Genomic DNA, 13,263 nt, shown 5'->3' on the forward strand with positions numbered 1-13,263 from the left:
CTGGCTGTCAGGCAGTTCCCTCCCCCTGTCTGTGGAGGGGAACACACAGAGCACACACACCTTCATTTGTCCTCTCTGCCTGACTCAGACATGCCTTTTTATAAACACACTGCTGGTACCACCAGGCTCTCAGCTCAATCCCATATAAAACATCTAAACATCATGGATTTAATACTCCCATTTTCAGTGCTAAATCAATGTTCTTTATGCATTTGTTCTTGGAGCACTGCTCTATTTGAACCATAATTCTTCCCACATACCATAAACTTGGTCTGTTTTCACTCTGATAGAAATTGATCATTTAATGTAAGAGGAAGAAGCCTTTGACTACTGTTTAAACTTTTCAAGGCCATTGTTGGTTAGTCAAATCAGCTTGTGCACATCTCAGCAGAGTGCTGTGATTACCAGGGAATCATTACCTTTCTGGGCTACAACCAGCCTTGCAGCTGCTGGGACAAGTCAAGATGAAGAGTTTCTCACTACAGTTTTGGCAGGCAGTGGTGGGGTGGGCTGGCTCAGTTTATAGCTGACCTCCCATTTGGTGGTTTGCTCCTCCAACCATCCTGCATTTATACATAGGTAGAGGGAAACATTCTGCTGCATAACTGAATTTGACCAAAGATTAAAGCTGGTCTCCTGTGACATACACTGAAACCCATTAAAGAAGGGATTGTTTGCCAAACATTGTTGTATATCCTCCCAAGACCATAAAAAACATTGTTAGCTGAAGTAATAGTGGAAAATTATTGCATTCCTCTGTTCTCCTCCTGACCACCACACTGCAACGTGACAGCAAACCTGTAATGGAATTTGTGAAGAGCTTTGCAGCAGTTACCTTGAAAACTTCTTTATTGCCCTACATTTCTAGGGAACACTGTGATACTCAGCCTCTGTCCAGCACCAGCAACACCAGCTGAGGGAGTGAGATAGTCAAAATTAAACAACAGTGCCTTGAATTTTTAATATTAAATACTTGCAGTACATTTTTAATAGTCAAGGATAACTTTCTGTATTTACATATTATTATCTGAATAACAAATAGCTTCAAGGGTACAGCAAACTGTTCTGTGCAAATGGAAAATGGTGAGTTTACCCTTATACATTATTTATGGAAAACAATTCCTTTGATTTCATCAGCTTTACTGTTTTTCCCTTCTGTCTGGCATGGACTCAGAACTCAATAGGAGAGAGACTTCAGAGAAGGTGGTTGTCTTCAGATATGTTGTCTGCTTTTGGATATCTGGGCTGTTACCATCTCACTCCCTGCAGACATGCTGGGATTAATTCTTCCTTTGCCATAAAGAACCTTTTTTAGGATCTTGATGCATCACCTTGAGTGGAAAAGTACTTCTTAATGGGAAGTCTGCTAACAATCTCTGTTGGAAGTGCAGATAAATAGCTGATAAATTGCTAACTGGAGAGGGGTGACCCTTGGTGACAGGAACAAGCAGTGGGGCCACAGGGGAGCAGCCAATTTTGAGAATGCACCCTAGAAAACATTTTCTGGCTCCTTGGATGGATCTTTATGAACCTTCCCTATTTGAAACGTGAGGTTTTATTTTTGGCAAAGCACTGAGGTGAGACTGTATGTTCCCTCTTCTCCATAGACAAGATAGTTCCCAGAATTCAGTTTTAAAAGGTTGCAAAAAAGGTAGTGGTTTTCTGTATATATTTTGCTGGCAAGAAGTTTGAATCAAATTGACACAGTGCCTTTAGTTTTGCTTTTATTTTGCATCACCTCATCGTTTTCACTGTTTTTATTTCACTTAACTTCAATTTCAAGGAGTTCTCCAATCTCAAAGCAGAATTTTGTAGACCAGCTTTATATATTTTCTAAAGAAAATTCTTGACTAATTATTACTTTCAAAGGATGCAAGCTGAAGATCCAGTTGGACCAGTGAAATCCTGAGAATCACTAACCAAGCCATTTGTGTTTAATCACCTGAAATTAGGCAGAATACGTGTCACATGAAGTGTAGTTGAGCTCTTCCTTAAATTTAAGTGTGGCACCATTAAAAATAAAGTTGCAGGGGGGGCTGTGTTTTCTTTGGAGGTTTTTGAAAGGCATTTGAAAGCACGTTTCAGCTTCTCCATTAATTTCCAGTGAGCCTAATGCTTTGTGATGCATCCTGCATCCAGCCAGAGGCAGAGCTGAACAGGCACACCAGGGGATAGAGTGGAAATTTTTTACAGATGGTATTTCAAAACATATTAGTGACTCAAGTTAAGTTACCAAAAAAAAAAAATAAAGGCAAATACTTTTTTACTACAGAAGGATCTGAGCATGAGCTTTTAGCCATTTTTCATGTTAATAAAGAGGCTTGTTTTAAAAGGGATTGAAAGTAGTTTTAGCATTTTTATATGTATAAATCAATAATAGTATTAGACATGATGGCATGTTCCTGGTATTGTTTGCCTGAGGAAAGCCAGAAATAGCTCAGTGAAAAATAAAGGCCTCTTATTTTATGTGTGCAGTAGCTACTTTTGAAGAGTGTAATAATCCTAAATATAAGGGTTAATACTATTTATGAGTAGAGTCATCTTCATGCTGTGTATGTTAACTGTGCATACATATTGTGCTCTCAGTCACTGACTGGCAGCTCTCAGGGCTTTCTGCTATAAACATACAATAATTTGTCATAGGGAAGGCAGGAATTAAACCAAATAGAGCAAGTATCTTATAAAACAAAAGGCACAAATACGTATTATTTTTCTTTTTATTATTATTATTTTTTGTGCAGAGCAATTAGTCATAGTTCTACTGGCCTGGAATTTTAAAAGAAAGGAAAAAGGCCAAAAAAATAAATGTCTGATTCTTGGAAACACTTGTCCAATGTGCGTTATTACAACTTCACAGGGTACTTTAACCTACAGAATCACAGACTATTCTGAGTTGGAAGGGACCCACAAGGATCATTGAGTCCAACTCTTAAGTCAGTGGCCCATACAGGGGATTGAACCCATGACCTTGGCATTATTACAACCAAACATTAACCAACTGAGCTCATCTCAGGGTCCACCTACCTGTGGAACTACCTGGGTCCCAGCTGGGAAGGGCTCTCTCCTTCATTGAAGTATTACAGGACAGAAATTCCTGTAAAATTTGATCTTTGCTACAGGAAATAGGACAGAGAAGAGAGAGTTCTATGCTATAAAAGAAAGTTATTTTTAAAAAAAAACCTCCTGCTGTTCTTCATTCTGCAAATCCTACTGACACGAAGTCCAATTATTCAGCCTGGGAATATGGGAAATTCCCAGGACTAGATGTGTCTGGAAAACTCATGGTGTATTGAAATCATCTGTGATTGACATAAAAGGACACTTTTTCTTGATACTGGAAGTGTTTGAGGTTAGCTCAGGAACAAGGATTTGGTTTGGTTTCTTTCTGATGAATATGGTGAATTTCTTTCTTAGACTTTTGGATGCAAAGTAAGAAAAAACGTGTCAAGGAATGTATGAAAAAGGTTGCTGGCAATTCCCACAGTATGGAGTAACTTTCAAACCTCACTTCATGAGAAAATGACCATCAGCATTTCTGTGTCCCAGAAAAGATGCAGGACTGGTTATTTTAGTGGATTTTCTCTGACTTACAGCACCACCAAGAATTGCACTGTGTCTTGTACCTGCACTTCTCCAAATGAACTAAGGGAAAAGGAGAAGGTGGTGGATAAGTCAAAGTGGAGGCTGTTCCATAAGGAATATAGACTGAGAAGAAGATATCTCCTGGTATAACCATGATTTCTGGCTTTTTCTGAAAATGACTCTCATCTCTTTTTACTTTTGTTGTAAATACAATGGGCTGCTTTTCTCAAGGGACACAGAGCATCAGTGTTCTCTACCACTGCTCTCTTGATCATAGCTGTGATTATTTTATGTAATTCTTAGGGAATTCTGTCCATGAGATGCAAAACAGGAGGACAAAGTAAGAGCAAGCCTTAAATTCAAAAATTTGCCACTTTTTCCCCCCTTTTGGATAGGGCAGGAAAATCCATCCTTAACAGAGAGAGAATGTTATAGTATAATACAGTTAACACCTTCTGTTGAGAAGGAGAATCAATTAGGAAGGAGTTGGAGCCTCTGGCTGACAGATTCATGATCCATGAAGCTATTCAGTTGTGCAGCCTGTCACTGGTTTTGCTGCAGACTGGTCAGCAGCTGCATCCCATGCTGGGGAAGGACATGTTTGCAGCTTGGCACGTTTTCACTCTTGTGCCAGTGTTGAGCAAGAAAGTAATGCTGGTTTATTTCTGCAGCTCAAAAGTTACTATTACATCCAGCACTAGCTGTAAAGCCTCAGTGGGTTTCTGGAGAAAGAAATCAAGCATTGAACTCACCACTAAATTTGGTGGTTTAGCTGTGGTAAATCATCTGTGCCTGCAGAAGTCACAGCAGCATTCAGGTGCTAAAAGGTAACCACGTAGGTAAGATAACTCTGAGCCTTTGGTTTAACAGGGCTCAAAACCAGACATTGACATGATGACTAAAAGTAGCATTTTCTAGCATTAATGAGCAAGAATTCAGTTGTCTTTTTAATATTTCTCTTTGTCCTTCCATTGATCATGTAGCAAGCAAGAAGCTGTTCCACCTCTTTCTCATGCTATGGCTATAAAACATGAACACAGACCATTCTGCAGCTTTCAAGGTAAAGAGCATGTTGGGGTAGAGGTTTTTTTGTGTCAGAACTGCAGATGTTTCTTCATGCCCAGCAATTCCATCAAGTTTGTGAAGGAGAGAAACCCACAGTCACCCCCATCCCAGTGGTTCATTGGAAAAATATATCTTGTATTAAATACTTTAAAGATTCATGAAGCAGCTTTAATTTTGTTTGCATTTCTTCCAGAAGGGTAAAGCTGTCAGAAATCTCTAAATGCATTGCCTAATCCATTTCCAAACTCAGTATATTAAGGTCTGCAAGCAAGACTCATTTTTGGAGTTTAGCAAGTTTGCAGGCAGGGGAAATAGAGCAGGAAAGATTTTTTCTTTCCTTGGTAATGCAGTGAACTACCTGTATGGCTGCAGTGTCAGTCCTTCACAAAAAATAGTGCAACCCAAATGGACTGTAAGAGCAGCTCTGATAAATAGAGGACTTACCTGTTTCTGTTGGATCAGATACAAATAGAGTAAATACATCTATCAGGGAATGAAGGTTCCAACAAAAGAAAATTTCCTTTCATTTATTGCCTCCCAGCTTCCAAGATTGCTGTGAGGAGGTTCATATGCAGCTGAGCAGCTTTTGTTTTCTCATGTCTCAGTTTCTAATCTATGACCTTTTTATGTTAGTACATGATTTTTTTTCCCAAGGTTCTAGTCTGCCAACTGAAGAGCTTTTCCTGTTTTCTTATGCCTGCAAAGGCAGTGCTCACAGTTGGGCTCAGGAGGCTGCCTGGGAAATGTTCATTTAAGGCACTGATTCAATGCAAAGGAAAGACTGAGTGAGAATCATCTCCAGAATAGAGAAAAATGACCTGACATCAAGCTCTCTGTCATGTACAAAGGAAATACCTCTGGGTTGCCAGCCAAGCTCTGCAGTAGGAAATACAGAGCGAGAACACTCAAAGACCTTTCCCAAGACAGCAGCAGGATGCCTCAGGTTTGATTCTTGGCATGTTGTATGAAAGGTGCCTGAAGGGCTGTTTCACATATCAGGTCTAATCCATCCTCAGCTGGCCCATGGAAATGATTAGCCATGGCATTGTCAGCCTTTGCTGGGCATCCCTACTCCTGAACACATCCCATGGTGAGTCCCTCCACAGTGTACCTGCCTGCCCTGGGCAGGCCTGACCTCCTTTGCTGATTCTACACTGTGGTAGTTCATAATACTAATTTAAAATCACAGTAATATTAAGTGTAACCTGTATCTGGCCAGCTTAGAGTATTGTTAGCTACCACAGAGGTCAAATGTACACTCTAAATTCTTCCCCAACTCAGCAGTGTTAGATGTTAATGAGGCCAGGTTTTGGCAATCAATTACTGTAATTGTCCTCCCTCACCCAATTGCCACAGTTCTTTGTGTGGTCATACCCCCAGTGCAGAGAAGTGGGGAGTGTGGTGGTACCCAGATCCCTTCCCTGGCAGAGCACTGGGGTGCCATAAAGACCCAGGCACTTCACTGCACAGCATCAGGGCTGCCAAAAGGGAATAATTTCTTGCAACAGTTCTGTTAGTGGTAAGGTGGAAGGATTACAAAAGTGTGCCTTGCTAGTACATCTTTGTGCAATTTGATTTCTTCACATTTCTGATAAATTTCTTCTCATAAGAAATAACAAAAGCAACTGGTCTCATGCTAAGCTCCTCCATCATTAGCCCATAGGTTTCTTGCCTGATGCTTTGCCTCTGTCTCTAGGCTGATGCTCCAGCCATTTTCTGTGTGGATTCCTAACCCTTGTTGAAAGTCAATAGGTTTGTTACAGCCTTACTTTTTTCCTAGGACTTGTCTGTAATGAGCTGTCCCTCACTGCAGTGCTCCAGGGCCAGAGTCAAGGGCTGCACTAAGGAGGACTTTGTGTGTCCTGATGCTCTGACTTTCTCCACCCTGCACACAGGCACAACTGACCCATTGCAGTGCACTTGGTCCCTTGTCAGCCTCTGGCCAAGCACAGGTGGCAGGTGGTGATGGCTGTGGTTGTGCTTTGATGGCAGAGTGTTCTTGTGTGTGACTTGCTAATGTCACAATTTGGCTCAGTGTGCCAAGGGCTGGTTAGAGTTTCTTGGAATAGAGGAAGTATTAACTGTAAATTGCTGTGGCTGGTATCTAATTAGAGAACACGTTGGGAAGAACTTGGGCGACAATCCAGCAAAGCACTTAAGCACCCACTGAGTTTTAAGGAAAGGCCCCTTAGCTGGGATTGCTCATGTTCTCAAACATCATCAGAATGTTTGTTAGTGGACCAGTACTTTCTCCTGACTACCTCAGCACATCCATCTCATTTTCTAAAGTAACCTGAGGAGAACAGAGTTCAAGGTTGACTTGAAGTCTGAAGGAAATAAACTCCTAAATCTCTGTTGTGCTTTGAAAAGTCTACTCAGCTGGACAGCTGCTTTTGCTGTTCTTCATCCTCACTACAATAAATAAAATCATGACAGCTTTTAAACCACTGCTAACTTTTGAGGTTTGCCCCTGCCCATTTAGATGTTCCTGTTGCAGTGGAATTACCCAAGATATTCAATATGTAATGGCCAGAGTGCTCTTTCCAAATGCAGCCATAACAGAGTTTTTCAGCTGTGTCCTGCTCAGAGGAAAAGGGGAGAACTGACAGGAGAAAGGTTGCAGTGAGAAGTGATAGGGATGACCTAATCCAGGTGGAATAAGAAATTCAAACCAGCCTTTTATCTAAAGCACTCCATGATGCCCTGCAATGTAAGTAATCACTGAGAACTAAGGCATGAGAAGTCTTGTGAACCAGCAACACCATGAAGTCACACTTAGGGCAATAATGCTTTGATTTAATATGATGAAGAACAAATAAACCCAAAGTTAGGAGGTTATGGTTTAGATATGCTGGTTTTAAAGCTTGAACTAGAATTTTTTTTTCTCAGAATGAATGTGGGAGGATGGCAGAAAAGCACTGGGATTAGTCCTATTCAGCCTTTCAGTCTGGACAGGAACACGTGACTGGGGGGCCAAGTGTTTCAGTCTATTTACCAATAAAACAAATACTTTTTAGTCAGAGAAGTTCAGCAAAATTTCTTGATCAGAAGGCAAAGGAAGCCCAGCCTAATTCACTGAGTCCTAGTACTGTTTTAGTGGTTCCATGTGTTTTCCTGGGCAAAATGCTTTGGTCCTTTCACAAATGCCTCTCTACTGGTATTTGTGGTCATCCCCCCTTTCCTTTATTTGCTTGTCCCTCTGTGTAGTAAATGCTGCTTTGACTGACCTCTCATTCTTGCTGCACTCCCTCCTCTGCCACAACCTCCTTTTTGCCTCCAGACTTGGGGTTTATGTTTTCATTTGTCCCCTCTTTGCTGCCAACTCTGAGTGTTGATGCAGAACCATGAGGATGGATGGCCTGGGATGGGCTCCCTGCTCTGCCTCACTCCCACCAGCAGTGTCCCCACTCCCTGGGTCCAATTCACTGAGAGGCAATTTGCCATGTCCTGCTGAAACAGGCAAAGCTTGGAGCAAATTGCTGTCAGGTCACACATGTCCCTCATCTCCAGAAATCTTACAAGGTCCATGTTTTTAGCTGATGGCTTTTTGCTGTTAGTGAAGTATTCCTGATGGAGTTCTTTGATATATGTGTGGTCAAGAGGAAAATTGCATTCAAAAAGAAATGCAAAAAGGGGGCTGTGTCAGAGCATTCACACCTCTGCAAATCTCTGTCCTTGTTCCAGGTTCATTTTCAGACTGGGTAAGAAAGCTGCTTAGCCAGAAGTTTTGCAGAGTGGTCCTCTGTGTGGTTCAGGCCCCCAGCAAGCTGCCAGTCAGTAGCTATGGTAATAACACTGTAATCAATGGCAAGTACTCAGGGCTCTGAGCAGATAGCACTGGGATGAGGAGTTATGAATAATTACACTTTACTAGAATTCATAACTGATTTCCAGAGCTTGCTCAACAGTCAAGCATTTTTCACCCTCTGTATCCCCATGACTGTTGATAGTGGGGAACAAAGTGATTGTTATGCCAAAGTAATGAGCAAAGAGGTCAGAAAGTTTGATAAGAGCAGGGAAAGTCATTTCCAGTGATATCATTAGCAGTATTTTAGAGAGCACCTTCAGTAATTGCTATGGTAATTCTGAATGGCTTTTGACTGTGAGAACACATAGGTAAAGTCAGAATATTTGTTAGTGGGAGAGATCCAGTTCTGAGCTACCAGCAGACCTGCTGGTGGTTCTCCTGGGAGCACAGTCAGGGTGTAGCATTGTAGGCCTTCTGCAGGTTGTTTTTGAGCAAAGTTATTGATATTCCTTTGGTTTTCAAGGAAAGCTTTTAGCCTTCCAGAGGAAAGAGAGCTGCTACAAGTCTGTGTGCATGCTCATACCCTTTGTTTTATACAGGTTGCTGCTCCTACCTTGGTTACTTCTTTTGAGCTTTTGCCATGTTTTTGTTTGGGGTTAAAATGGAAAAACTCTGCACATCCCTATATGAGACAGAGAGCACGGAGGAGAGGATGCTCCTCACTCTCTTTTGACTCCCAGTGGCTGCTTGGGTTTTCATTGTGCCTTTTCTTCTCTCCAGGTGCAAACAGATGACCTACCCAGATGACCTGCCCCAGATCTCTGTGGTCTTTATATTTGTAAACGAGGCTCTCTCTGTCATCCTGCGCTCTGTGCACAGCGTTGTCAATCACACCCCTTCACACCTGCTCAAGGAGATCATTCTGGTGGATGACAACAGTGACAACGGTGAGCCTTCCAAACTTCCTCTGTGTCCTGTGTGATTTCTAGGTGTGAAATGTAAATCAGAGGGGGTTTGGTCACTGCTAGCCAAAAATGCTTATTTTTTTTGATGTTGGATGGAACAGCTTTGAGTCATTCTGCATTTAAGCAGCCAAGGGAGGAGGGTCCTACATCCCACCACTGATTTACAGCTAATAATCATTGACTCATACCTTGGTATAAATTATTATACCTCTCCTGAAGTCAGTAGAATTTGCAAGAGTTTGTGTTTGTTGATGGGAGGGTTGATTGTGCCATTTGCACAATATTGAGTAAATATTGACTATTTGTATAACAAATAAACATTACGTGGATAAAACCTGTTGATTTCATTGAAATCCTTGCAGAGCAAATGACATTTGTATAGGCAATCTTAATAGGACACTTCTCTCCAAATTTTAGAGCCAGAGGAATATCATCATTAATAGACTAAAATTTTAAATTCTGCTTCCAAAGAAAAGTTGGGGCTGCAGGTTCTCCTCAAAGGTGGTTCCTGCCATTTTACATGGCAGCCCATTGTTTCTTCATGATCTGAACAGGTGGTGATGACATCAGATTTGCAGCCTGATTTTTTTTTTTTTTGAGAGAGGGAGTAAATTAGAGTATGAGGATGGAACAGAATGGGTGCAGATCACAGTTCATCTGGTTCATTAGTGTAAAAACAGCACTTCTGTTACAGCAGTCCAAACTCATATATACATATAGAGAGCCATTGACCAGCACAGAACAGTCAGGTTTGAAGAAGGCACTAGCAGTGTTGTTGTGTTTTAAGTTGTTATACTTTAGACTTCTAAACCTGCTGTATCTTCTAAAAATCATATTTACTTAAAACAAGTCTCATGTTTAGCATTTCTTCCCCAGAACAACAATTTTAAGTCTTTCAGTTTTAAGTTGCTCTTACTCTTCAAGATCTCTGAAGAGAACAGAAGAGTGAGAGAGGAAAGAACTCAAACAAAAATAAGTTCCAAAACCTGGAGATTTAAGAAAAATGTTAATGCAGTTCAGATTTCAGTTATGGCAGTGTAACCAATGGAGTAATTATGTGAGATTGCAAAGGTTTTGAGTCAATGTGATACTGAGGAGAATTGAACTCATTTGTCAGTGAACTCTTATATGGCTTTTCTCACCACTCTTCTAGATAACTAGAGATTTATCAGGTCTTTGATTCCAGTGATAATGATTCTGCTGGGTATTATAGATCACAAGAATGAGGATTCTAACACCCTGGAAGCTTCTGCTGGTTTTCCTAATAAATACATTTTATCAAAAGCCACATTATGAATAGGCTGCAGTGTAAATGAATTACCAAACTAGATTGATTTTTAAAAAATAGAGTGATCATTTCTGTAATTTCCCTGTTTATAAGCCTCTTGAAATGAAGCTGAAAAAGGAATGAATGAGTTCTGCTCCATCTGTGGTTGAATGCCTGAAAATGAACAAAAGAAAAGTCTACTTGAGATCTTCAATATCCATTTAGTTCAACAGGAAAGATGCCTGGTATTGAGGAGTCTTAATTATATCTAAGGGAAAACCCTTAGAATGAAGGGAAGTTAATTGTGATCTGAACTAGGTCTTGACCCAAAATCCATTGAGGTTATTTTTCAAACTCTTATTGAATAACATCAATCAGAACAAAAAATCACCAGCCTCCCAGGTCACACTGTTTTATGGTCAGAATTGCTCCTCCAGAGGCCCACTGTAACCTAATGCAGATCATCAGAGAATTAGAATAGTAATTCTTTAAAAATATTTTGGCAAACTATCTCTTCAAAACTATACTCAAATCCATCAAGCCTTATCTCTGGGCAAACCTCTGATGTGTAGAGAATTTCTCTGGGCTGATTCTCCTGGAACTGTCCATTCCACAACTGCAGTACTTGGTTTGTATCTGTGATACCGACTTAAGGGTTTGGGAATGTTTAAGGATTTCTTTCCCTTTCTGTCGCAGGATAAATCAAAGCATAACGTTACATTGCAGGGCTTTTCTCATTCTAATTGTTTGTGTGGGGTTTCTTGTCATCCTGCAGTTGAGCTAAAATTTAACCTGGACCAGTATGTCAATAAAAGATACCCAGGTCTGGTGAAAATCGTGCGCAATAACAAACGGGAAGGACTGATCCGAGCCAGAATCCAGGGCTGGAAAGCAGCAACCTCTCCTGTCGTTGGCTTCTTTGATGCCCACGTTGAATTCAACATTGGCTGGTAAGTGTTGGCAGTCCCCAGAGGGAGATTGGTACTGTGACAGTGTGCCCTGTGTCTCAAGAGCTGTGGGAGATATTTGCTCACCCACAGGGAAGCTGAGGGACTGTGGGGGTGAGATGGCTGCAGGCTGGTGTTATCACATTAGCAATTACTTTTGAATAATGTTCTTGATTATTGCAACATTGCTGAGAGTCTTCTGCAATGACTGCAAGATCCATAAAAAAGCTGTTGTGCCTGGCCTAGTACAGCTCAGTGGAGAGAGAAGTAATTGAAACCACAATGGATGTGAAATCCCCAAAGCAGTCAAATGGGGAGACACCATTAAGGAGGCTTTGGGCTGGAGGAAAATTGATGCTTTCAAGCACTTTTTTTGCCTCCTTGTCATTTTCTATCATTTCTTCTTGGAAACTTGAATACCAATCTGATTTCCTCCTAAATTTTCTTGCATTTGCATTTGAGGGAAACATGAAATTATTTTCTGCATTTTTAATGGGGCTTGAAATGAGTGCACCTTTCCTCACCCCCCTTTGGTTTCCAAGGGAGCAGTATGACTGTGGGAAGCACAGTTTGGGGTTTAATGGGCCAGATCTGAATTTGGAGTAAACTTTTGTGGCACCACTTGGTGGCCAATATTTTGCATTCCGGGAATGAAGGAACTGATATGTACAGTCAGCTGAAAAAGGGCTGCTGGGACCTTCAGCATGTAAAATGTGTGTTTTCCAAAGATAGGCTGATATTTGATAATGATGATGTAGAGTTATGGTGGAAATGATTATGCTCTGCAATTCTGGGAGATATCCTCAAATTAAAACTAAAAATAGCTGTACTTACAACTAGAGAGAAACTTAATTGCAAAGGAGTGGAGTGTTTATTTTTATATGTTCATGAATATCTTTATAAAATGTAAGATGCAATAAAATAAGTCTTGTAGTGCACCTGGTTTATATTCATCCCATTTTTTCCCTAGGACTATGTTAGACTATAATAACAGTTGTAATAGTTTTCTAGAAGCTTCAGAGCTGATTTAATTTGTTTATTTGCTTTTAAAAGAAGTAGATCTTTCAAATCATTGCAACCATTCCTCTAGGGTAGTATCAGCTGTGGGACAGGACTGGGGACTGGGGAGAACATCCTCTGGGTGCTGTTCCCAGTGCTTGTCCTGCCCAAGCTGCAGTTTTCTGAGGCTTATGGAAAATTTTGTTATCATTTTATAAAGGACATTGAGGTCTGATTGATGTACTGTACCCAGGGAAGCTCAGCAGTGGTGTCAGTAAGCACGAAAGGGCTTGGTGGTTGCTTTGGGGTTTGTTAGGGTTTTTTTTAACCTTACTGCATTGCATTAATGTCAGAAAGGGTTGAAATCAGCATAGCAAGAACATAGACTGCTCAGTAAATGAGAGCGTGTGTATATCCAAGATAAAAGGTGTTTGCATTTATTGCATCCTCCCTGGTGCACTCTCCTCTCAACAGTGTGCTTAAGTCTCAGCTGTTCTGCTGAGCCAGGCCCTGCAGCTGCTGGGAGACCACTCAGCTCCTGGAGCAGCCACAGTGGGTGAATGAGAGGAGCAAACGTGCACCAGGAGCATCGTGTGCCCCTTTGAGAGCCGCGCGTGTGGGCTCCGAGCGTTCCCCGCTGCTGTTCCACTCACCCTTTGTGGCTGCTGAACCATCTCCAGCCCTGTTCTG

The 13,263-nt window shown here is 41.2% G+C and overlaps 1 protein-coding gene across 2 annotated transcripts in view; it reads left to right on the top strand.

Annotated features, from left to right (window-relative positions):
• The window catches only part of GALNT9 (polypeptide N-acetylgalactosaminyltransferase 9), a 141,056-nt gene that overhangs the window by 33,927 nt on the left and 93,866 nt on the right, over nt 1–13,263 (top strand). For both annotated transcript variants that reach the window (XM_071572319.1, XM_071572320.1), the window contains exons 3-4: nt 9,176–9,342; nt 11,403–11,577. In XM_071572319.1, the coding sequence (XP_071428420.1) occupies nt 9,176–9,342; nt 11,403–11,577 (342 nt within the window). The remainder of the gene's footprint in view (nt 1–9,175; nt 9,343–11,402; nt 11,578–13,263) is intronic.

This window comes from Pithys albifrons, chromosome 17 (assembly GCF_047495875.1).
Source record: "Pithys albifrons albifrons isolate INPA30051 chromosome 17, PitAlb_v1, whole genome shotgun sequence".
In the NCBI taxonomy this organism is placed as follows: domain Eukaryota; kingdom Metazoa; phylum Chordata; class Aves; order Passeriformes; family Thamnophilidae; genus Pithys; species Pithys albifrons.